Here is a 25052-nt window from a genome sequence, read left to right on the forward strand (position 1 = left end):
CTATCATCTGATTTATATCTTGGGCCCATTTTATCATATAATCTTTTACCACTTCACCTTCCATTTCCCAATTTAGAATTAAATTATAAAAATTCGAAATTCTTTTATTTTCTCCCTTTATAATTATTTCCTCGAACTCAGCAACACAAATTAATGTTTGGAAGTTACAAATTTTTTGTTTTATTATTTTTGTTAGGTTTAAAGTGGTGTATGTTTGAAATTAGAAAGCAGTATATTGTTTTATTTTGATGTTTTTGAAAATAAAATTATTTTAAAAAAAAGATCAGCAAAGAGTTTTTTCCTTCTTCTCTCAGACATACAGATTTTGCTTTGAAAGCAGTCCCAGTCTACAGCCAGAGGCAAAAAAAAAAAAAAAAAAAAAGCAGCAAACGGGGCTAGTTTCATGAGTATATGTCTGTGTCTATATGCGTGATCTCTCCAAATCACCCTCCCCTACATTTGAATTGCCCATTTCCCGGCTTTTACAGATAGCATCAGCTACCACTGCTGCAACCCAAACCACATAGTGTTACACATCTGAACACACTGCTGGGGCAACAGGCTGTTTGCCAGATTCCACTTTTCAGAAAGAGCTATGTACAGATGTGTTTGTCTACATTCTTAAAGGCTGGGAGAAAGTCACCACAAGCTTTCAAATGAGAAGAACCATTTAATTGGGTTTTTCCCTGCTTTGTGCAAATAAAAACAATGGCAGGGTATTGGTGCAGAGGTTAAGAACTGTCCAGATCATGAAAAGTTACATTTTACAAATGAAGGTAACAATATTCTGAAGCCACTCATAAGTGTACAGTAGAAACCAGAGCACAATCCTGCCTACATTTGCTCAAGTATAGCATGGCATGTTCAGTCTTCTTATGGTAAAATAATGTACAGTCGGTCTCAAAATATTGGTTCTCCAATCTGAATGGGGAAAGATGTGGACAAAGAGTCTGAAATTCACATTGTTATGGCTTAATGGATAATTTTATTAATAAAGTTTCATAAAATTATGTCAAGTGAGCTGTACGGCCCATGGAGGGTTCTGAAGCAGAACCTGCCATAGTTGACCACACTGGTACAGACTCTTATTCCTGGGAACAAGCCAATCTACCCTGGTCAAAACCCCTATGTAAGTATACCACAGTTAACAAAACCTCTGAGAAAGAAGGGGCTTTTTTGCAAGGTATTTTTATACCTGCTTTTTCATCATTGTTCTCTGTCTAGCTGGTTTTTTAAAACAGGATTAATACTGAGCAGATGGTGAAGGAAAGCTAGAGAAACACCAGCCTTTTGGTGTTGGGTTGCAGAGCCATGTCTCTAGCAAACAACACAGTAAAGCTTGAGTGGGGAAAGAGCAGGATTCTGCTCTAGATAATCCAACACAGCCATGTATGCCTGCTTACAACAAGCAAGGTAAACTGCAAATGCCTCTGGAATCCTTTAATGAGCATGTGTAAACAGAAAAACAGAGAGAAAAAGAGATAACAGATAAGCCTCACCAACATCCCCAACCCCCAGCATATTAAAAAATAATAGAAATATAGGTTTGACTACCAAATGAAAAGTATAAATTTGGCCACCAGGAAATTGTTAGGAAAATCAAGACTGGTGAAAGAAAAGAAGAAGCCTTGAAGCAGTCTCTACATATTACAAACGTTTTTTGTTTATTAATGCAAGGATTATCTGACCTGGTTGGTTCATATCACATATGCCTGATGTTAGTTTGGAATAAAAGGTTTGCTGAAACATACTGAACTGCTCTTCTTTTTTGTGGTATAGGAACCTATCCCTATTATTTCCATGTTATTTCTGCATCTGGTACCAAAGTTTCTGTTAGTGAAGTAAAACCCAGGAATACATCAACTTCATTAACAACCCCCCTCCTCTGTGTATAATCGGATGATTCAAGATTGAATTGAAATAGAAATAGAAGGGAGAATCCCATTTAAAAGATGTTTCCAGCTGCAGCTACCCAGAAGTCAATTCAAACTACGGCGGGATACAGACGGGCAGGAGAAGACGTCTTGGAGGTGTATTCTGCTGAATACGGAGCCTCCAGACCGCCCGCCCCGGGGACGTGCTTCAGGTGTCGGGGCTTCCACACGGGGGGCAGTGAAGACGCCTCACCTGGGTCCGTTTCGGACCCGTAGCTTCTATACCGCCGCCTCGGAGGACGCCGCAAAGAAAGGGGCAGCTTCCGCACGGGCGGCCCAAACCGCGGCTTTTTTTTTTCCTTTGCCGGCTGGCGGATGCGCAGCTGCGGCAGAAAGCCTATGGGCACATTTAAAGCGCCCAAGCCCCTTTAAAACTTTTTTCCCCGCTCTGCCCAAGAACAATGGTGGTCTCCTGCCAGCTGGTGATCAGCTGGTGTTGGCATCCTTGCCTGCTTGCACTTTGCCAGTGTCACCAGCATCATGGATGCCTCCTCTCCTTTGGTCCCCGCGCTCTTGCTGAATCTGCAATGCACAGCCACAGCTGTCGCCGCTGCCACCGCTGTCCCCCTGCCATCCCCCATCACCTCCCTTGTACATATGTAAATATTTACAGTTTTAGCGGTTTTTTATTGTTAGGTGAAAATGGCACAGGAATATGTGTAGGGGTGCACTTTAAAGTCCAAACTTTCCAAGCAGCGCATGCGTACATGTTGCTCTAGGGTTAGGGTTAGGGTTAGGGTTAGGAGTCTTAAAATGCACTGCAGCTGTGCTGCAGCTTCCACACCTGCATGGCAGCGGACGCTGCAATTAAAGCCTGACTGCAAACTGCGCATGTTCCAAGACCCCAACTCATTATGCGACGCAGCAGACACGGAGCTTTTAAATGGGCAACTTAAATTAGCGGCGTAGCAATTCTGGTGTACCGGTGCAGCAGCTCTTATGGCTTCTTCCACTTCTCGATATGTGTCAGCATTCAGGTAGGACTGCTCCAGTTTCTGCAAAATGTTTGGCTGGGACCATATAGCTATAAGGTCAGCCGTCTCCGCATGAGACCAAGACGTCCCCCTGCCTTTTTTCGGGGTGCTGGTGGATGGCTGAGCCGTCCTGCCTGGTGGCAAAGGGGAGCCGCCGCACAGCTGTGCCAGGAGCAGCCGAACTGTGCCCGTTCCCAGGTGAAAATGGCGCAGGAATGTATGTAGGGGGTCACTTTAAATTCCAAAATTTCCCTTATCACTTTCTACAACCAAAACATCCGCCGGCAAAACTTACAACTTCCCGCGATTCTAGCAACGCATGCGCACAAGTGGCTCTAGGGTTAGGGTTACGAGCCTTAAAATGCGCCGCAGCTGTGCCGCAGCTTCCACAGCTGCATGGCAGCGGACATTGCAATTAAAGCTTGACTGCAAACCAAGCATGTCCCGGACCCCGACCCATTATGCGACGCAGCTGACACGGAGCTTTTAAACAGGCAACTTATATTTGCGGCGTAGCAATTCTGACGTATCGGTGCAGCAGCTTACATACGGAGCTGCGCACGTACGCCGCAAATCAAAAAGAAGCGGAAAAAAGCAGCACCTTTTTAATGCCGCTTCTTCCCGCTTGGGGCGTGCGGGGGGCGTGTTCATGGCGGCATTCAGGTAAGGTCCGTCTGAAGGCTCTACCTTCATGACGTCATGAATACACCCCTTTTTGCCCGTCTGTATCCCGCCTACAACTCTGCACTGAACTATTTCAGAAGCGCTATCTTTCTTCTATCACCACCCTTCTTTTAAAGGCAATCTACAGGCTGTTAAACACAAAATTTACGTGTAAGAAAAAACAGCTTTGAACCCTGAGCAGTATGGGGGGGGGGGGATACCACTACTCCTGTGGATACTGTTGGGATTACAGCCCTCAGCATCCCTGTCTTTGCTGGTGGAGAGTAATGGAATCTGGAATTCAATATCTGGAGGGTGAATAGTTAGCCCCACCATTAGGAACCAGAGGTTAACACCAAGTCAAGCAAATTCTGCATATATTTCAGTCCTTTTTAACAGCAGCACCACTACACTTTATCCTAAATAAAAACCACAAATGGATATAGAGACCAAACTATTCCAATGCTGGGAATTCTGCAGCTCTAGGTGCCTGGGAAAAGAGGTTCCTTACCTCTCTTCGAAAGCCATTTATTCAGCTTATGACATCAATTAGCCAAGCCTGTAATGATCTACCAGGAACTAACTGCCTACAGATTTATTTTATTTTATTTATTTTACTTGGAGCGCCTGCTTGCTATGCACTCTGATGTCTCTGAAGAACACTCTTGAAAGCAGCCCAGCAAAGAGGCAGCTGGCAGGCTCAGGTGGCTTTGTGATCTATTATCTGGGACTATAAATAGCCGCTGGAACCCAGATGCCGGGCTGCTAATGGTTCTTGGAAATTCTCAAGCACACCTTGAAGGGGTGGGTGCAGCAGATCAGTTGCAAGTTAACCCTTAACTGGTCAAGCCTTGATAACAGCAAAGGGTGTTGGAACCCAAACATTGTTTGGTTAAAGCACAGGAGGGAGGGAGATTAAGAGGCAAACATGGTGAAAGACCTGGTGAAAGACAATCACTTTGGCTTTGATTCCACATAGCAGGATAGATAAACAAAACAAAACCTTGAGAAACAGACTGTTCTTGGGTGCATTTTCCCCTGTCTGTATTCCAGCTCCCATCAAGGGCTCCAGAATAAGTATGCCAAACCTTCTGCTCCAACTCTTCTATTTTTAAAAATATCTGACTCCTTCATAAATGGCAAATGTATGTTAATCAGTAATACCACTACCATAGTAAAATTACAGCACAAGGTATGTCATCACTTGCACATGAATCATTAGGTTACTTAGACTGATAGAAAGTAAACTATAAGTTCTGTTTTAGACTTACTTTACAAAATTTCTGAACAAGATAACTCTCCTAAATGCTTATGAAACTCAGTAAGCAACTAATCAGGCATTTAATATTATCAGTTTTTGCTTTTGAAGACAGAGTCAGCACATTTCTTCTGACTTCGACTCCAACCAAAACTGCTTCCATCTCCACAGCCCTGCTCCCATTGCCATAACTTTGAATCAGCTCGGTGGGGTAAATTTGTGCATCATCTACCTTTCCCCTCAGAGCTTAGGAAAGTTCCTGTTTTGGACTACAACTCCCTGAATCCTCTAGCCCAGTGGTCCCCAAACTGTGCCCTTTCAGAGATTTTGGACTTCGGCTCCCAGAAGCCTCAGCCATGATGGCCAATAATTTGGTATTCTAGGAGCTGAAGTCCAAAATCCCGTAAAGAGCACAGTTTGGGGACCACTGCTTAGCCAATGTAGCTGGGATGTTGCTGTCTGGGAAATCTGGGAACCATAGTCCCCAAAAGGAACTTTCTCAAGCTCTGTTTTCCTTGTGTTGCACTGCAGAGGTCATCACAGAATTAGAGCATATTGACACTGCCTTAACTGCCATGGTCAATGCCAGGGAATTCAGGAATTTATAGCTTTGTCAAGAGTACTCTAGCACCACAACAACTACAAATCTCAGGATTCCACAGGATGATGCCATGACAGTTAAAGCAGTGTCAAATTGCATTTATTCTGCACTATAACAGCAGCCTGAGCAAAGTACATGTAGGGAAGTTTTAGATCAGTGCTTCTCAGCCTTTGGTCCTTCAGATGTTTTAGACTTCAACTCCTAGAAAGCCCAAGACCAATTTTCAGGAATTCTGGGAATTAAAGTTCCAAATACCTAGACGACCAGAGTCTGAGAAGCACTGTTTTAAAGCACATTTTCCAAGCTCTCTCTCAGTCAGTAAGAAACACTTTCCTCATCCTCCTTGTTTCTAGGGAACACCTGGGCCTTGCACAACATTTCAGGAACACATTCTAAAATTATTTCTAAATTTATTTATAAATAAATAAATACTTCTAGGGTGCACACACTCTTTATGCAAAGCTCAAGGCAAGTGAATTGAGCCTCACTAATGACCCATAGACAGTTGATATCATAGTTAATTTAATCCTTTTCCTTAAAGAGCAATAGGTCAGTATTAATTTCAGTTAATTTTAATCTATTAGTTAAAAGAATGCAGCTCTTGACCACTTGTCCAACTCAAAAAAGTGGTCTGCCAGCCCATGGCAGTTGCCTGTCCCTACTGTATGCACACCAACACATTAAAAAGGAATGGCAATTAACTGCGGCTCATTTTGGTGTAGTAGTTTGGCGTTGGACTATGATTCTGGAGACCAGAATTCAAATCCCAGCTCACCATCTATGTAAACCCCACTGGGTGACCTTGAGAAAGTCACACTCTCTTAGCCTCAGAGGAAGGCAAAAGGCAAAGCTACTTTGAAAAAATCTGGCCAAGAAAACTCTATGATACGTTCACCTTAAGGTCACCATAAGTCAGAAATTACTTGAAGGCACACAACACCAACATTTTTGAATAACAGGTTTTCAGAAGCCATGTTGCATGCCACATCTCACACTTCTCCTGGCTCTGCCTCCCCACTACAAAGAAAACCCAGCCTATACATGTCATAGTTATTAAAATCAGCTTGTTGTTGTGTTGTTGTTGTGTGCTTTCAAGTTGCTTCCAACTTGTAGCAACCCTGATGCAAACCTATCATGGGGTTTTCTTGGCAAGTTTCTTCAGAGGAGGTTTGCCATTGCCATCTCCTGAGCTTCAGAGTGTATGACTCTCCCAAAGACACCCAGTGGGCTTACATGGCCGAGCTGGGATCTGAACTATAGTCTCCAGACTAACACTCAAACCACTAACACTACATCACACTGACTCTATTAATTATTACAGTGCTTTAGAAATAAAGTTTAATAATAATAATACTAATAACAATAACAACAACAACAACAACAACAACAATAATAATAATAATAATAACAACAACAACAACAACATCACCAAAAGGAAAGTGGAACAGAGCTTTCTACTATATCTCCAGTTCCCAGGACCTTCTTTGATGGAGTTTAGGGGATCTAGGTGCTGATGTTTTGGTCACTTGCAGGGCTCAGACATTTTTCATGACCCTGAATTGGCTCTCCACAATAATGATTTAAGCTTAGATTCAGAACTTTGTGAGATCTGAGTCTCACAGAACACCAGACACAACACAGAGCCAGCACTTCTGACGCATTTTCCGCACAGAATTGCCTTGGCAAGGGAATTTCCCAGCTTCTCCAGCAAGAAAAGTCACTTGACAGCAGCACATACTGTAGAGCCAGACATTAAGGGGCACAACTCTGGGGGGAAACTCAGAGACATTTGGGATGCTTCTGCAAGGAAGCTCCCCAAATTAGCACTTTCAGATTAAATCAGGGATGTGGTAATGAATTTCCAGAGCTTGGAGAAGGAGAGAAGAGAACCTTGTGCAAGGCACACCTGCTGAAATCACCTCTTCTGTGCCATTAGCGAGCCCTGCATTTCTTGTTCTGTATCCAGTGTACACAACAGCACCAGCATTTGTGATGGAAATAAGTCTGAAATGTGAGCTGATATAGCAACCACTAAGCAAAGAGATTAAGGATTCTTCTCCCACCTAAAGCCTATCTTCTCCATACTATACTTGTCCTGACTTACATAGGAAAAGTATGTGTACGAAAAAATTGCCATTTCTCCAGAATGCTTTGATTGTGTATTCCAAAATGGCCTTGTGGTCTCTTCCAATTCTATGATTCTATAAGTTGCAACTAAACTTTAAAACAAATTTCCCCCCTCCAGCAATAACAACAAACAAACCTGGTGGCCTTTAGATAATGTTGGACTACAGCCTTCATCATCCCCAGCTAGTCTCTTGATTGTAGATGCTGAGTGCTACAGTCCCGCGTATCAGATTGGGTGGGGGCATTAAAGGTACAAGGCTGAGGTAGGATGTTCTTATCTCACTGGCTGGCCAATGTATGATACTTGGGTCAGAGACCATATCAAGTCTATCTGCACTCTGGATGTTGTGGTTGTGTCATCATGGGTGGAAACAGGAAGAAATCCTACTTATGACATCAGAATGACACATCAATGAGATAGCAAAGTGCATGCAAAAACAGAACCAATAGTCAGATATAGGTTGCATCAGTGGGAAGAAACTAATGACAACCAGCTATTCTTGTCCTTCATTTGGGCACAACAATATGCCAAGGACATCTCTGACATTCAGCAGTACAGTGAACCCTTGGTATCCACTGGGGTTTGGTTTCAAGACCCCTCCTGGATACCAAAATCCATGGATGTTCAAGTTCCAATTAAATACAATGGATAGTAAAATGGTATCCCGTACATAAAATGGTAACATTGAGGTTTGCTTTTTGTAATTTATTCATTATTATATTATTTATTTATGGTATTTATACCCCCCTTCAGCAAATAACAAATATTTTCAAGCTAAGGATGGTTGAAACCATGGATAAAGAATCCGTAGATATGGAGGTCCAACTGAATGATTTGCTGGCTAATAATCTGCCACGTTCCTCTGGCAGACTCTTGAAGCTGCAGGTCATCAAGCTGCCAACTAGGCTAAGACAAACGAGCCTATACTGCATCAGCCCACTAGTCCAAGCAGCCCAGAACTCTATTCAACACTGATGGTAGCAGACAGAGCATTATCTCTGCCCAGCCTAGAGATGCCAAGATTAAACCTGGGGCTTTATGCATACAAAGCATGTGCTCTGACACTCAACTACAGACCTATCTTTAACTTCTCTGGCTTCAGCCAGAGGTTGATGGATCAAATTCTATGCACAGTATCCCTCATTTGTAGCAAGAGTGGTGAATCTCTGGCTCTCCAGGTGTTCTGAAATACAAATCTCACAATCCATTTTACCATAGGCTATGCCGGTCAGGGTTTCTGGTTGCTGAGGCCCAGAGGGGGATGTCACCCAGTTGGGTAATACACTCAGCAGGTCTGGCACAGCAACTGGGTGAGTGAGAAAGGACTTCACTTCCCTTTCCTGCTCACCCATAAACTGTACTAGACACTAAGTGGGCCCTGCAGAGGCCACAGCACAACCACTCCCCAATAGTAGTGGCTGCCGGGGGGGGGGGGGGGGAGTGCCTTCAGGGTCTGGCATGGCTGTGGTCTGGATGTGGGTGTAGTTGAGGGGAAGAGCAAGGCAGTTCATCCTCCTCTGCATTGAGTGACACCAAATTCAGTGACATCACTGTCCTCTGTCACTCAATTCCATGACCACCCATCCACTTTCCATTTTACAAAGCAGAATGCCAGAATGGGCCATCTCCTGCCTCAGCCATGGGGAGAAGAAAATGAAATCATCCAAGCCAGGGAAATAGGGAACTGGTGACCATCAAATAGTCACTGAGTTTCACTCTGTTTCAGTCCTAGCCAGGTACAGTTCTAGCCAGTAGTGTCCCTGTAATGATGATGTTGATGGGAGTTGCAACTGAACAACACCCTTTTCCCCAACCCTGATGTAAGCCCTTTCGATGTACTGTTACATACTCTAGGGCTTCGCAACCAGAATTTGTAACAAAACTCTGCCACCATCCCCTCTGCTATCCCAGGTTTTAGCAAAGGGGCGACCTTACATAAGGGGTTCCTTGTACATATATACTCAATGCATAGGCTTATTGCAAGTGCACACAGATGCACTCATCCTCCCTTTGGCATCACCCATCTTGAACAGGTAAACAGGTAGAAAGGGCTCAGACCTTCCCTGAATCTTACTGAGACTATTGCTCAACACTCAACCTTTAAATGTTCCTGTTACCACCAAGAGGTTCTTCTGACATTTTCAAGGGCCCTTGTTCTTGACTGCCTAGCAAATTCAAACAGATGCTTAAGTAACTCAAACAGACCCCACTTGAGAAGTCATGACAACCACCTAATAAAGCATCCCATTCCACCACCACCACCCACTAGGAGAGTTCACACTTTACTATATTGACTTTTCCCCCCCACTTCAGTGATGAGCCATAAAATCAAGTAGCAGGGAGCAAGACTGACACTGTTTTCACACAGAGAGCTTGGAAGCATTACTTTAGAGGAATACAGCTCCTAGAATCTTCCACTTGGTTAGGCTAGGTGGGGATCCTGGGTGTTCCCAAAATGTAATGCTTCTAGGCTCTGTACAAACACACATTGTGAGCTTGGTCAACAGTACCATCAACTGATTGGACTTCTCTTGTTTATTATGGAAATAACTGAATAAAGCCCATCAAAAATTGTGATGGGGGGGAGATGAATGGAGCACCAACTCAGCACAAGACATACAATCTCTGGAAACCTATTTGAAACAAATTTTTACTGGACTTTTCACAATGTTCCTAGTCCCACAAAAAGATGCTAATGCTTGATAAAGCAGAAAGCAAGAGGAAAAGAGAGAGGCCACGTTACAAGTAAATAGACTCAATCAAAAAAGGCACAGCCCTGAATTTGCAAGACCTGAACAGAGCTGTTGGTAACTGAGATGGGGGAGGGGGGTTTCTCATTCATAGGGTCACCATGGGTCAAAACTAACTGGACAGCAATTGACAACACCAAAACCTACAGATGCATATGTATGCTGGGAAGAAAAATCAAACCGCAATAAATAAATAAATAAATAAGGTACAAATAAATAAATTAATTAAGATTGCTTTGCTCCTGAAATATGCTGCATAAAGTGCTGGTTGGTTGATGTCCGCCACCAAGAAACTGCAGTACAGTGGGCCCTCCACATTCTCTGGGGTTAAGGGCTCAGGACCCCCATGAAAGTGGAAATACAGCAAATACAAAAGCACTTTTTTAACCTGAAGGAACACCTAACTGAGAATCTCTAGGTCCTCTGTGCAGCTACAGAATTGCATTGGAGAACCTACGGATGCCTAGAGAAGAGTTTTCTGTAGGAACCTCTAGGTCCTCCCATCGCAACTCCATTGTCAACATCCAGCAGAGTTGCACTGGAGGACCTAGAGATTCCTAAAGAGAACATATTACTCAAACCTGTGAATAAGCAAATCCGCAAAAGTCGAAGCCACAAATGTGGAGGGATGGCTGTAGTGTGTTGGGGGAGCATATGCATACTCCCAAGAGGACTCAAGCCAGCGAGCCAAGCTACATTTAACCAAAAACCAAAGCATCCATAGGGACCCTTAATCACAGAGCAGCAGAGGCAGCTCCTGGATCATAACAAGCCATGGAAGGCACTAGAGGAGACAAAATGGTCCCCGCAAAGAACACAGTTTAGGGGTCTCAACCCACTCCCACCCAGCCTAGTGTGCCTTCTCCGTGCCAGCCCCAAATGGGGAGCCTCAACTGAAGGAACAAAGGAGTCTGAAGGCACTTTTAAGTGTGGTAGCTCCATCCTCTTGGATGCTGGGGTTTGTCCTTTGACAAGGTCTTTTGCCCAGGAGTGGCATCAAAGAAAGGGCATTATTTCTACAGCGTAGTAGGTGCACCCAAGGTCTTTGGCCTCCTCTGCCCAAGAGTGAGGGTGCCTCACCAAACTACAAATCCCGGGACTGTGGCAGATGGGCCCAAGGTGATGGCGAAGTGCAGGCTTTCCCCCGCGGGTCAGAGGCCTCCCGTCCCCTTCGAAGGAGAGAAGGAAGAAGAAGAGGAGGAGGGAGGAGGAGGAGAAGCAGCAGGAGCCGCCGCCGCCGCCGCCGCCTCCTTGGCTGCCTGCTGGCCTTCGTCTTCCCCAACAGAAGAGAAAGGCCAAAGGGAGAGCAAGGGGAGGCAGGGGCAGCCTTTCTCCCGGCAAGATCGCCCCCTCCTGCAGCCCAGGAAGGAGGGAGCCGGCCTGGCCCTCCTCTGCCTGCTTACCTTCTTCCCGGGAAGCGCCGGGGCAGTCGAGGCGCCTCCTCAGCCTCCCATCGGAGGAGGAGAGCAGCGAGGCATCGGAGGGAGCTGGGCTGCTGCTGCTGCTGCTGGGGCTGCTGGGGCTGCTGGGGCTGGGGCTGCTCAGGGCTGGGTGCAACCCTGGCATGGATGGAGGAGCCCTCTCCAGCGAGGAGCCGAAAGTCCAGGGATCCCAGAGAGGAAGAGAAGGAGGAAGAGGGTCAAGGCGTGGAGGAGGGAGGCGGGCCAGGGAAAGCTGGCCCCAGAGCCTCCCCTCCTGGGGCCATGAATGGCTCAGCCCTCTTCCTCCGGGACCCGGAGCATCCCTCGGGGGCTCTCTGCTGCTGCTGCTGCTGCTGCTGCTTCCTCCTCTTCTTCCTCTTCCTGGCGAGGGATCCACCTGCCTTGCCTGCCCCGCCTTGCCTGCCTTCCTTGCTTCCCTTCTTGGTCCAGGCGAGAGGCTGCGCGGACAGAGGGCCAGCCAGCAGAAAGAGAGAGAGAGAGAGAGAGAGAGAGAGAGAGAGAGAGAGAGAGAGAGAGAAAGTGGCATTGTTGGCCAAGCAGGCTCGCCATTGGCCAGCCCTCAGCCAATAGCGAGGCGGGAGGAGAGTTGAGCGTTCTTCCAGGGCTCCATCTGCTGCTGCTGCTGCTGCTCCGGGGAGAGGAGGGCCTCCCCAGACAGGCTCTCGTGCACGCGCCTGGCTTCTCTCACACCATCCCCCCCCCCCAGTGGGGGCCTCGATAGGGCTGGGGGAAGGGGCCTGGCTCAAGAGGGTGATGCCTTTTGTCCCTGGCTTCCACTCCACCAAATGCATCTGAGGAAGTAGGCTGAAGTCTGCCAAAGCTCAGGCTGCCAACTTCTTCAAAGGTGCTACAAGATCTCTCTCTCCAGACTCATTCTACAGACTAACACAGCTACAATCCTTGCATTCTACCCTAATAAGAGGTGTTTGACACACTGGGGGGGGGGGGGGTATTTCTATACCACTTATCAGTGCACTTAAGCACTCCCTAAGGAGGGATGCGGTGGTATAGCAATTAAGATGCCAGTTCAGAAGATCAGAAGGTTGGCAGTTTGAGGCTCAGGTGCCACATGATGGAGTGAGCTCCTGGCACTAGTCCCAGCTTCTGCCAGCCTAGCAGTTCAAAAGCATGCAAATCATAGAATCCTAGAGTTGGAAGAGACCACAAGGCTATGCAGTCCAACCCCATTCTGCCATGCAGGAACTCTCAATCAAAGCATGCCCATTGACAGATGGCCATCCAGCCTCAAAGACCTCTAAAGAAGGAGACTCCACTACACTCTGAGGAAGGAGTGTGTTCCACTGTCGAACAGCCCTTACTGTCAGGGAGTTCCTCCTAATGTTCAGGTGGAAGCTCTTTTCCTGGATCTTGCATCCATTGTTCCGGGTCCTGTTCTCTGGAGCAGCAGTAGGTAGCACTTCTCAGTGGGAAATTAACAGCATTCGGTGCATTCATGGTGGCCACATGACCACCAGAGCAGTCCTCAAACAACACTGGATCTTCAGCTTAGAAACGGAGATGAGCACCACCCCCTACAGTCAGTTACGGCTAGACATTCATGCGGTTCCAGGGAGAAACCCGCCAGGTCTGGCATTTTTAAAGAAAATTTGAAAAAAAAATTAAAATTATTAAAAAATCTGGGCTCTCTGCTTTCCTTCCCCACTGAGCCAAATTATCCCAGGTCTATCTGGATTGGTTATTCAGACTGCTAACAATGCAAATCTATTTTAAAGGGGGGGGGGGGGGGAAATCCAGTATAGATTCTCCCAGGTTAAGTGGGTGTTTGGCAGCCCCCCCTCCACTAAAAACTGAATTGGGTGCATTTGGGTTGCATGTGAACAATGAAGATTCAACTCAGATTCCTCCTGGATTATTTTCACCATGTTAATACCCACCCCCCCACCCCCAATTTATTTTAATGAGATGTAATTCTAACTCACATTACTGCAGCCTTCAGGCTGGCAGCAGAATCTTATAATACCAGCAAATGAACTGTTTTCCCCAAAGCAGTGCTTCTTAAGCTATCTATAAGTAGAGATCGGTAGGGATCTCTCCATCCTAATGTGTCAAGGACTGGCATCATATACATCTCCATTGAATACAACTGTTTCTTTCCAGTAGATTGGCAGCTAATAGCTCATGGAGTAGCACTGGTCTATGAGAGGTTGCTTTGAGAAGCTCTGCCCTAAAGTGCCCAGCAGGGACAGCAGGAAAACTTAGGAAAAACATAGAACAAGTGATGTAGCACACATACAGCTCCCTCCTTCCAGACCTCTCAGCATCTGCAGCCTGAGACAATCACCTCACCCTGTCTGAAAGCAGGGCTGGTTACAGATAGAGCAAATTGGTTGGACATCCCCTATGTTCTGCATAGGCTTGGTATCCTCTTCAAATTCACAGAACAAGGAGAGGATCTCACATAATACCTAAAGGCCAAAATGAAAGTGTTTTAAAAATCAGACGGTTACTTTCTGTTACTGTCAGCACTGCAATTAACATTATTTGTACATGGGCAGGCCCTGAAAAATACATCATTTCACAACCTAGAAACCAGCACTGGGGCAAGTTAAGGGTAGGTGTACACCTTTAAAATGTTGTTGTTAATTACTATCAAATTGACTTGGCTTCTGGGAACCCTATAAATTCCTATCTGTCAACAGCCTTGCTCATCTCTTGCAGACTCAAGGCTGTGTGGCTTCCTTGACTGAGTCTGTCCATCTGGAATGCCATCTTCCTCTTTTCCTACTGCCTTCTACCTTACCAAGCATTATCAGGTTCAGAACCATTTTCTAGTGAGTCATGTCTTTTCATGAAGTATGACAACCAAAGCTTAATCATCTTGGCTTCTAGGAAGAGTTCAGGCTTGGTCTCCTTTAAGTTCCAAAGTTCCAAATGTATATATTGTTCCAATATATGCTTTAAGTTCCAAAAGTATAGATTGTTCAGGCAAAGTGCAACTAACTATAACAAATAAAACTACCTACTAATGACAGAACCAGTGTGTTATAGTGGTCTGAGTGTTGGACTAAGATTCTGAGAGACCAGGGTTCCAATCTCTACTCAGCCACTGAAACTCACTGGATAACCACAGGTAGCTTTGAAGAAAAGCAATGGCAAATTCTGTCTGAAGAAAACCATGTGATAGGGTCACCATACATCAGAAACGACTTGAAGACACGTAACAACAAAGTGATGACAAGTGATATTTATAAACCTCTGCGTCTTCCTTCAGTGCTGAGCTGCTGAAGATATGATACTGTTTCGTGTGCAGATATGGGATCAATGCGGAAATTCAATTGTGCTGCTGTTGTGCCTGACTAAGCGTTTGAGATAGCTGGTTACTGGATTATCCTCTATATCATAAAAAACATTATATATTATTCAGTTCCAGACAGAAAACAGACCCATGTTGAAACTGTTTTAAGGATCACCAGCGTATTGCATGATCTTTCATACTTCTTATAAACATTGTAGAACGCAAATCAGAAAATGTGGAAGATGTAATGTTCTTCCAACACACTCTTTATTCAATTCCATTTACTCACAGGTTCTGTTCTCCTCCCCAAAATACTAAATACTGCTCTGATTTGGGATTAGAATCCAGGAACAAAAAAATGTGCAAATTTTTGGTAGTGAGCCTCTTAGTCAAGAGACAGGAGATATAGTTTTGTATTAGTTTGGGAAGACTTCTATTGTGAATTATTTAAGGAAGATGTAAAAGAAAATAAAACTCCCTCCCAATGATCCCGTTACAATTCAGGAAATAAAGTTTCTTGTATAGTCACTGAAAAATAATAAAGCTTTTTACCACTTGAGAGAAATTTTTAATCCCCTGAATTTTTCACAGAGAAATTGATTTAGTGGTCTAGCAGACCTGATCACTCAAAAAATAGACTGTTCTACTGCAAAACATTATAATCCCCCTGTTCCAAAAAGGGGATGAAAGGGACTCCAGAAACTACAGACCAATCAGCTTAACTAATATTCCTGAGAACTAGGTAGAACAAAACTCTATAATTTCAGAAGAACAAACAGGTTTTTGACAGGGAAGGTCTTTTTGAGACTTTTTAAATTAATTTTTAACACAATCTAATTTACAATCAAAATAATATGCAATTGAAGATAAAGGAACTTGTTTCTTTATCTTAGACAGGATAGGTCTGTAACTGACAACTGTTTTATCTTATTTGATAGCAAAATATACAGCAGGAGCCAGTCAATTAAATGCTGCTTTTATTGACTTAAGTGCAGTTTTTGATTCAGTTGAAAGAAACCTTTTATGGGGAAAGTTGTCTAAAAACATTCAGATCACAGATTTCTCTCTCATAGATGTTATTTATATGAACACAAAAGTAGAAGTCAGAAGTGGTATAAAATCATGGCTTGACAAACAAGATTGCAACAGGAGTAAATGAATATTACATTTTAGCTTCATTTCTTTTTAATTTTTATATGAATGATATTGCTTCAGCAGTCTACAATCAAGTATTTCACATGCTAAAGGTTTTGGACAGACCTGTAAATATACTTTTGCAGATTGAGTCTCCCTTATCCAAAATACTTGGGACCAGGATTGTTTTTGATTTTAGAAATATATATTTTAGGGTATTTTGGAATACCTGTATTTGCATATACATACATTATGAGATATCTTGGAGACGAGACCCAGCCAGGTCACATTACAAAATTAAGTTATGTTTTCATATACACCTTATACACATAACCTGGAAGTAATTCTAAACAACATCTTTAATAACTTTGTGCATGAAAGAAAGTTTATGTACATTGAACCATCAGAAACCAAAAGTGTCACTGTCTCAGCCACCAATTTTGGGTTTTGGATTATCGGTATTTCAGATTTCATTGAGGGAGACTCAATTTGTATATGCAGATGGCATGATTCTTCTTTCTACAACACAGGTAGGTTTGTGTAAAGTATTGAGAAAATTCAATCCATATTGTCAAGAGAGTATTTTAGCAATCAACAGCATAAAATCAAAAGTTGTAATCTTAGGAAGAAAATAAGTGGATTTTAAACTCTAATGAGATAGAACAGGTGAGTTATTTTACCTATTTGGGTATAAAATTTTGGTGTAGAAATCTGGGGCTTCAACAATAAGAAAATTGAAAAGGTTCAGAACCATTTCTTACATTTGAATAATGAGAGACTCCACAACTCATATAATTAGATCTGACTGTAGAATAACAGCAGTTTCTGACCTGATACTTTTCAGATTATTTAACTATTGGTGCATACTAGGTTAAATGGGTAAAGACAGGCTCCCTAAAATATGCTTAAATGTCCAAATAAAACTTAAGAAAATGTCTAACTTTTCTAAAATACTATCAAATGTTGGTTTCAGTGTGAAGGCCTTGGGTATTTCCAGGCCTAACATAAAAATCATTTTAAAGCAAAGAATGGTTGATGCAAATGCACAGATGGATGTATACAAGATCTAGGAAATGGATAGTGGAAACAAAAAAAAATTTCAAGAAAACATTTATCCTTCTGAATGAAACATGATCTGTTTGCTTGTTTGTGTATGTCTTCAAGTCACCTTTCGACTTTTGATGACCCCCCACGAATTCCAGAGGGTTACTCATCAGATGGAGCAGATGGAAACAATAGTCCAAAAACACAGCAGAAATAATCCAGTTTGAGATCGCTTTAACTGCCCTAGCTCAGTGCTAGGGAATCATGGGAATTGTAGTTTATTGTCGGCACCAGAGTTCTCTGACAGAGAAGACTCAATGTCTCACAAAACTACAGTTCCCAGAATTCCCTATCACTGAACCAGGACAGTTAAAGCGGTCTCAAATTGGATTATTTCTGCAGTGTGTTTTGGACCAATTATACAACAAGAAAGATTTCAAGGCATCCCAGTATCAAACAGACTTTGTGTATGTAGTACAAGTTAAGTGGGACCTCTAGCCCACCACCTACCAGAATGCCGGTTGTATTCCTGTCCTGGAGAACATTATTCATCTCTTTTTAAACATACGGGAAATTCTGGGCTGGAAAGGTTGAGGACAAAATTGAATTTTCTTATGCAAGGCTTTCACCAGCTATTGATGACCTTACTGCAGTTAAAGCTGCCGGTTTTGGGGGGGGGGGGGGGGGCTTTTTTATGCACGTAATACTATTCCCTTTCCTTTTTGTTTCAAATTTACTGCACTTTATATGTATTGTGTATATTTATAGTCTGTTTCTGATGTTATCTGTTGACTTATTGAATACACTTTTACTTAGCTGACCGCCCCAAATAAAACTTTCTTTCTTTCTTTCTTTCTTTCTTAAAATCCTTCTTTCTTCTCAAGTGCCCACTGAATTTACAAAGTGTCTAAAACTTAAGCAGTCCCAAGAACTGAATTTACCCCAAAACTGAGTCATCACCTGGCATCTCTAGAAAGGAATCAGCCTGCCTTTACCCAGAGGTTGAGTCACTGCCTGCTTTATGTGATGAGTTTGCCACTTCACTGGCAGACAAAATTGTTGCAGTTCAGCCAAACCTGGGACTGCTCCCCCAAGTTAGAGGATGCGGGAAAGAGAAACACAAACTCGGTCTGGGGCCATTTATTTGGATCAACACCAAAACCAACCACCATTGCAGGGACACATAAAGAGCCACTCAAGGGCTGCATCCATCTCCGTTTTAGCAGACAAAAGTTGGTTCTTTTACCAAAGAGGGTAACTAATCCAGCTGGATCACCATTCATAATTGCCATTGCCTGATTGCTCACAGAAGTACCAGCAAAAGCTAGACATATCACAAATACCCTTCCAAAATCCTGCTACTCTTTAAGCTGCTTCTGCCCAACGTCTCTTTATTGAGACTTTGGGCCCGACCAGGCAGGGCAAAATAAAGCTGCTTCGGGTCACTTTGGAGGTATGCTGTTTAAATGACACATGCATCTTAAGAACCCAGAAACTGTGCCAAAGCTGCACTCCGGTCCTTAGGACTGGATCGTGGCTTTGGCGCAGCTTCCAGCCTCTTAGGATGCATGCATAATTTAAACAGCATACCTCCAAAGTGACCCAAAGCAGCTTTATTTTGACCTTCCTGTTTGGGCCCTAAGTCATCTTTCTTTTGCTCTATTACCCATACATGAGAGAAGCTGGATTAAAGAACTGGCTGGGAGAAAAATCTGGATTATTTTCTTTACCCTTGCAGATGGCGGGGCGGGGAGGGCAGTGACTTGGCGGATTTGGTTCAGAAAGTCAGCTTAGACATATGTTAATAACTGAACACATTTCATATGCACTTTCAAAGATACATGCAACATCTCTGGGTCACCATACCCAAGAACATTAATCCTGATGCTGAGACTGAAGAAGCCAGTTCTTCCTTTCTGGGGAATATTCATGAATGTGTAGTTTTTCTGCAGGATGAGATACAGACATCTATGTTACTACTGAAGAACAGTGGTAACGGGTGGATCCCATAACAGTAGAGTTGTGAACCCATTCCAAATTTCAGTTTGAACTTTAGAGGAGCTTTCCAAGGTGCTGACCCTATTTTGAGTTAAATTTAGCACTTTGGGTACTTAGCGTAAAGTTCAAGGTAAAACCTGGATTCACTGCCTCCCTGCCATGGGAGCTACCAGCGGCCACTGGTGCAGAGTCTGGTTCATTTTCTAGGAGAATAAGCATCAGGAAAAGGAAGCTTTTCTAGTCAACATTTCCCTCAAAGGAAGTTTTCAAACTAGCAAAGGAGGATAAGCACTGAGTTGTCATTTTGGATTTGGCAGTGTCTTTAAATCTTCGCAACATCCAAATAAGTGAGCATATCCAAATAAGTGAGATTTGAGGTGTTTCATTTTAATGCTGGCATTTCCTACACAGAGTCTTCAGGGGACTTGGTTATGGCTGACACATCCTTCCAAGTGGACACCTCACTGACCTTTGATATAACCCAGCTCATCAAAACCAAAACAAAAGATACGTCAGCAAGGGAAGAGATACAAAATTAGCACAAGAGATTCTCACATTGCTAATTATACTCAGAGACAAAAACAAGGCCCAAAGACAGAGCTTAACTGAACTATCACCACCACAAGCTGGCAATTCAGAGTAAATTACACACAAAGGATGCAATGTATATATAAATGGACAAGAGTCATTTAGATGAAGGTTGGAAAAAAATTAATTTCCAGGATGTTATACTGTACTCAGCCATGAAAACCCACTGGGTGACTTGGCAAGTCACACTCTCTCAGCTTCACAGGATGGCAATGGCAAATCTGCTCTGAACAAATCTTCCCAAGAAAATCTCATGATAGATTTGACTTAGGGTTGCCCTAAGTCAGAAAGAACTTGAAGGCACACAACAACAATAGCTAACAGCATGGAAAACTTGGGACAAGAGCCATATAAATTGAAAAGTAAAGGCAGCAGGTAATAAAGGGTGGGGGAGATATCAAAGAAGGTACCAAATGGATTTGACTGGGAAGAATCTTCTATGATGAGGTGAGGGAATATTAAAACCAATAGTTTTCCTGATTCTCTGACACTTGCATTAGTTTTTCGGCCACAAGCTAAGGTTCCAGTTTGAAGAGTCAAGGAATTCATTCTGAATTTTTAAGATAGTTAAAAAAAAAAAAAACAATCACAGCTACAATCCAACTCTCCCTCCTCCCCAAAAAAACAAATTGGACTAAGAGCATAGCATAAGAGTAAACAAGAATTAGCTCATCCCTCCCCACCATTTTCCACATGAAAATATCCTTTCTAGCTGCTATTTGGCCTGTCAAGTAAAGTGCTATTTTCACCCACATATTTCTCTTCTGGGGGCAAATATCAGCTGTGGAGGATTTTCACAGTGGCACTCACAGTGTAGACTCTCTGTCCTACTCTGAAATCTTGACCCAAATTGAGGCTCCCCAAAGCTGCAATTTTACAATTAATAAAAAAGGTAATTATTAGAACCTAGTAAGGATGTATCCACACTACAGAAATGAAGCAGTCTGACACCATGGCTCCATCTTGTGGAATCCTGGGATTTGTAGTTTGGTGAGGTATTCAGTCTGGTCTGTCAGAGAGCTGTTGTGCCTCAAACAGCTACAAATCCCAGGATTCTGTAGGAAAGAGTCATAGCAGCTAAAGTCGTGTCAAGCTGCTTTATTTCTGCAGTGTGAATATCCTCTAGATCTATGGAACCTGCATGCGGAAGATAGCATACTACAGCATAGCTTATGCCAAGGACAAAATATAAGGGAAAACTCACATACTCACATTCTGTCTGCAAGATTCTTCAGTATCGACGTCAATGGAAAGAACTGTCAATTTCACCAATACCTCCCTCTGATCTTGAGTGAAACCTATGAGGTCAGGGAAATGATGTGTAAATTTCACCAATACTCTTTTATTTTTTCCTTCATCCACTTCCTCCTCCTAGTCAGGTCAGACTACAACAATACTTTTGCTTAAATCAAAACCCTCCAAAGACATCTGACAAGAGTTTTCCACCGTCCCCCAAAGAGCCAGGACACAATGGGAAAAATGATCAGTATAATCCCAGGTCATTGATACTTTTACTCAAGTCACAGAGAGTGAAGTAAAGGGAGGCACTAAACTCTGCCTTGCCCCCTATGATGATATTACCATTAAATATTAGAATGAGGTTCCGGTTAAATTAACAAGCATTTCTTTTGATCCTGGGTCTCATTCACACTATGCAATTAAAGCACTATGATTCCACTTCAACTGCTGTAGCTGTACCCTATGAATTCCTGGGATTGTTTGCTTGGTCAGAGGCACCAGAGGCACTCTTAGGATGAGATTACTGAACACCCCTCCTTTCACTACAAATCCCAGGATTATGTAGGTTGTTGCCATGAGAGTTAAAGTACAATCATAGTGCTATAATTATGTAGTGTGAATGGGCCTCTTGTTAGTCTTGCCAGAAATAGGGAGGGAAACAGCAAAGGAAAAAGGCAAGCATGTAGGAAAGAAAGTCAGAAAGGTGCAGAAATTTGCACCATTTACAATTGTAGCACTAATGTGTCTGCTGAAAATGATTATTCATATGTAACCTGAAGATCATTTGTTACATTTGGTTTTGCCCACCTGCTCCAGCTTTCATATCAGTGGGATGGTGAATCCACTTCAGGTTTTAGTCTTTTGAGGTGCTCTCTCCACGGTCCTGAACCCAATTGCTCCAAATAGGTTCAGCACCTTGGACAGCTCTTTGAATATCCAGTTAAAAATCTGGAGGCGATTCATGACCCTATTGACATGGGAGCCACTGGCTGCCATTGATATTTACTGTGAAGCAAGTCCTCACTTGCTGTGTAAATGTGCAAAGAAAGAGCAAACATAATTACTTCTATTACTTCTTGGTTTTATATTCTGCCTTTCTCCTGCCATGGGACCCAAGGCAGCTCACATCAAGTTAAAGAAAAGTAGTTTGATATCTATATCTGTATCACAATTGTTCAGCCAACAGCAAAATATAAAAATAATACATTATCACATTAATACAAGCATCCATCCATCCATGCTTAATTATTTTGGTTATTAGTTGAAACTATATACTAAGCTATATGTACTTAATTAAAACAGTTCATACCTACTATATGCTTATATCTCTTCTGTCCTCTATGTCTATATCAATTTGTGTACCTTCCTATACTTATCTTACCATCCTTCCCTTCCCTTCTACATTTCTCCTTTCTTTCTCCTTTTTTCCTTCTTACTCTCCTACATTCTGTCTCTCCAAATCCTTCTCTTTCCTTCCTTCCTTTCTTCCATCGCCTCCATTTTTACAACTCCTCACCCTACTTCTTTTCCGCTATCTCTCTCACTCCTCCCTTTTTACGTACTCTCATCTTCACACCTATGTCAATACCCTCTTAAACATTATTTCCTCTTTTTCCTAACTTTCTTCCACATCTCCATCCTTCTTCTGTCACCTTTTAAATAAAAGTAGTTTAGATTACTTTTTAGGGGACTATCCCTGAAGACTACTCAGAACCTTCAGGTAGTGCAAAACACAACGGTTGGTTTGCTAACCCAAACACCACACACACACACACACACACACACACACACACACACACACACACGGAGAGAAAGAGAAAGACATGGAGGGGGAGCACTGGTTTTAAAGGAACTGCACTGGCTGCCAATAGATAGTCTGGTCTCAGTTCAAGGTGTTTGTGATGACATTTAAATCCCTAAACCACTTGAGACCTTAGAATCACAGAATCATAGAATCATAGAGTTGGAAGAGACCGCATGGGCCATCCAGGCCAACCCCCTCCCATGCAGGAAATCCAAATCAAAGCATCCCTGACAGATGGCCATCCAGCCTCTGTTTAAAGACCTCCAAGGAAGGAGACCTTGATAATTGAAAGAGAGACTCTCCTTATATAGGCTGGACTGAGATATGCTAGAAGGGCCCTCCCCTGTGTCTCTTCAGTGGGAGCAGTACACTGAATGGGAATGTGGGGCAGGGCCTTCTTGGCTGTAGCATCCTTCTTATGAAAACTCTTTCCTTGGAGGCTGACACTTCTGGTGCCAAGTCAAAGAAAAAAACTTTTTCTCTCTTTTTTTAAAAAAAATCCTTTTGAATCTACTTATGTTAGCCAGTTTGTATTTGGTCTTACACTACAGTACAATAACATCCCAAATCCACCAAATAGTGATGCTTTTATTTGGCCTACCAAAATGCACAAAATACATGACACAAACATTCAAAGCTCCACTGGCTTTTTCCTCAGGGAAAGGTGTTAAAAACCATACATGAGAAAGAAAATAAAGATAGCGTTAAGAGTCACAGATCTACATTTTGTCAAAATGCTGTTCTTCTTAGTTAACCATCTTAGTTAAAATTTGCCTGATGAAGAAGCCAGTAGAGCTTAAAAAGTCTGCATCATGTATTTTGTGCATTTTGGTTGGTCCAATAGAGGTATCACTCTATACTTTTAAACCTCAAACATGTTAAAAGAGAGAAATAGAAACACGTGCATAAATACTGTCTCTTCTTCAGCTAAAACAGGTGAAATTAAAATGTTTAACTTTAGCCATGGTATATAGTCCAATATCACAAATGTGGCATCATGCACTGGCAAAGATTTGGTCTATATCACTCTTGAGCTATGGGTTGGAAGGGATACCAAGAGTCATCTAGTCTGCCCTGACAATGCAGGAACTGGCTTAAATGAAGCCATGTTTTTGGAATGAGACTAGGTGTGTTCTATTCTGTTTTTCCATCATCACTAAGGCCTGTTACAAAATGCCAAAATAAAGCTGCTTCGGGTCTCTGGAGGTATGCTATTTAAATGATGCATGGGTCCTAAGACTCCGGAGGTTGCGCCAAAGCCACACTCCATTCCTAAGCACTGGAGTGCAGCTTTGGTGCAGCTTTCGGATTCTTGGGATGCATGCATCATTTAAACAGCATACCTCCAAAGAGATCCAAAGCAGCTTTATTTTGGCAGTCTGTAACAGGCCATGGATGACATAAAAAGAAAGAGCACTGAAAATATACTACAACCAGATCTCTCTGTGAACCACACACTTCTGACCCATCCTTGTTTAATCTGTGGCAGAGCATGGTGATTTGACATGTGTGCTTCCCTAGCCATGCATCTTCTGCAATTCTTGTCTTGTAATATATCTTTAAGCAGTGTCTCAATGAAAAGTGAATGGCTAACTGTTTAATCAGCCTCTGTTCCTGCATCTTTAGTAGCATCTTAGCTTAATTCAGTGGCATCCCATGCTGTGGAAATCTGCTGCTTTTTGCAGATCACACAGTTGCTAAAATTCCTATAGTATTGTAAAGTCTCTCCCCCCCCCCCCCCCCGCCACCTCTCTCTGTGCTTCCTTGCCAAATGGCAATTTCAGTAATTTCTAATTAAATCAGAGAAAGCAAATGTTGTGCCACCTGGGCAAGTAAATTCCACATTTTCCCTCTAACATTAGCTCTTCAACATTGCCAACACTGTAGATAGATTTTGCAAGATTACAGTTCCTGCTGTGTGCCCCACCAGCCCCACCTGGATCTCTTCTCATTTCCACTGTCTGCCCTTTTAGCCCTATTTGGAAAGAAATGCAAAGATTCCCCGCCACCCCCCAATCTGGCTGTCTGCCTCAAGGCTATCCATGACATTAGACTTTACAGTCTTTAATCTTCAAGTCTGCATTTTGTAAGGATAGTAGCTTGACAAATGAACTTGCATGCTGGGCTGTTGGGGGGAGGAGATGTAGACATAAAAATAGCTCCAGTCAGTCAGTGGCATCACAAGGATTACTGTCATCCAGTGTGGTAACTCGTGGTGTCACACACATCCCCCATTGAC

At 43.0% G+C, this 25052-nt stretch overlaps 1 protein-coding gene across 3 annotated transcripts in view; it reads right to left on the reverse strand.

Annotated features, from left to right (window-relative positions):
- The window catches only part of HDAC7 (histone deacetylase 7), a 257864-nt gene that overhangs the window by 149981 nt on the left and 82831 nt on the right, over nt 1–25052 (reverse strand). For 2 of the 3 annotated variants that reach the window (XM_089482876.1, XM_089482885.1), the window contains one exon: nt 20983–21068. Coding sequence is in view for 1 of the 3 variants with exons in the window: in XM_089482867.1 (XP_089338993.1) it covers nt 11712–11874 (163 nt within the window). In the remaining 2 variants the exon portion in view is untranslated. Of the gene's footprint in view, nt 1–11711; nt 12213–20982; nt 21069–25052 lie in introns of those variants that run through there. The other variant, XM_089482867.1, reaches the window with a different exon arrangement.

This window comes from Sceloporus occidentalis, unplaced genomic scaffold, assembly GCF_023333645.1.
Source record: "Sceloporus occidentalis isolate IW3139 unplaced genomic scaffold, rSceOcc1.0.p SCAF_1, whole genome shotgun sequence".
NCBI classification, from domain to species: Eukaryota; Metazoa; Chordata; class Lepidosauria; order Squamata; family Phrynosomatidae; genus Sceloporus; species Sceloporus occidentalis.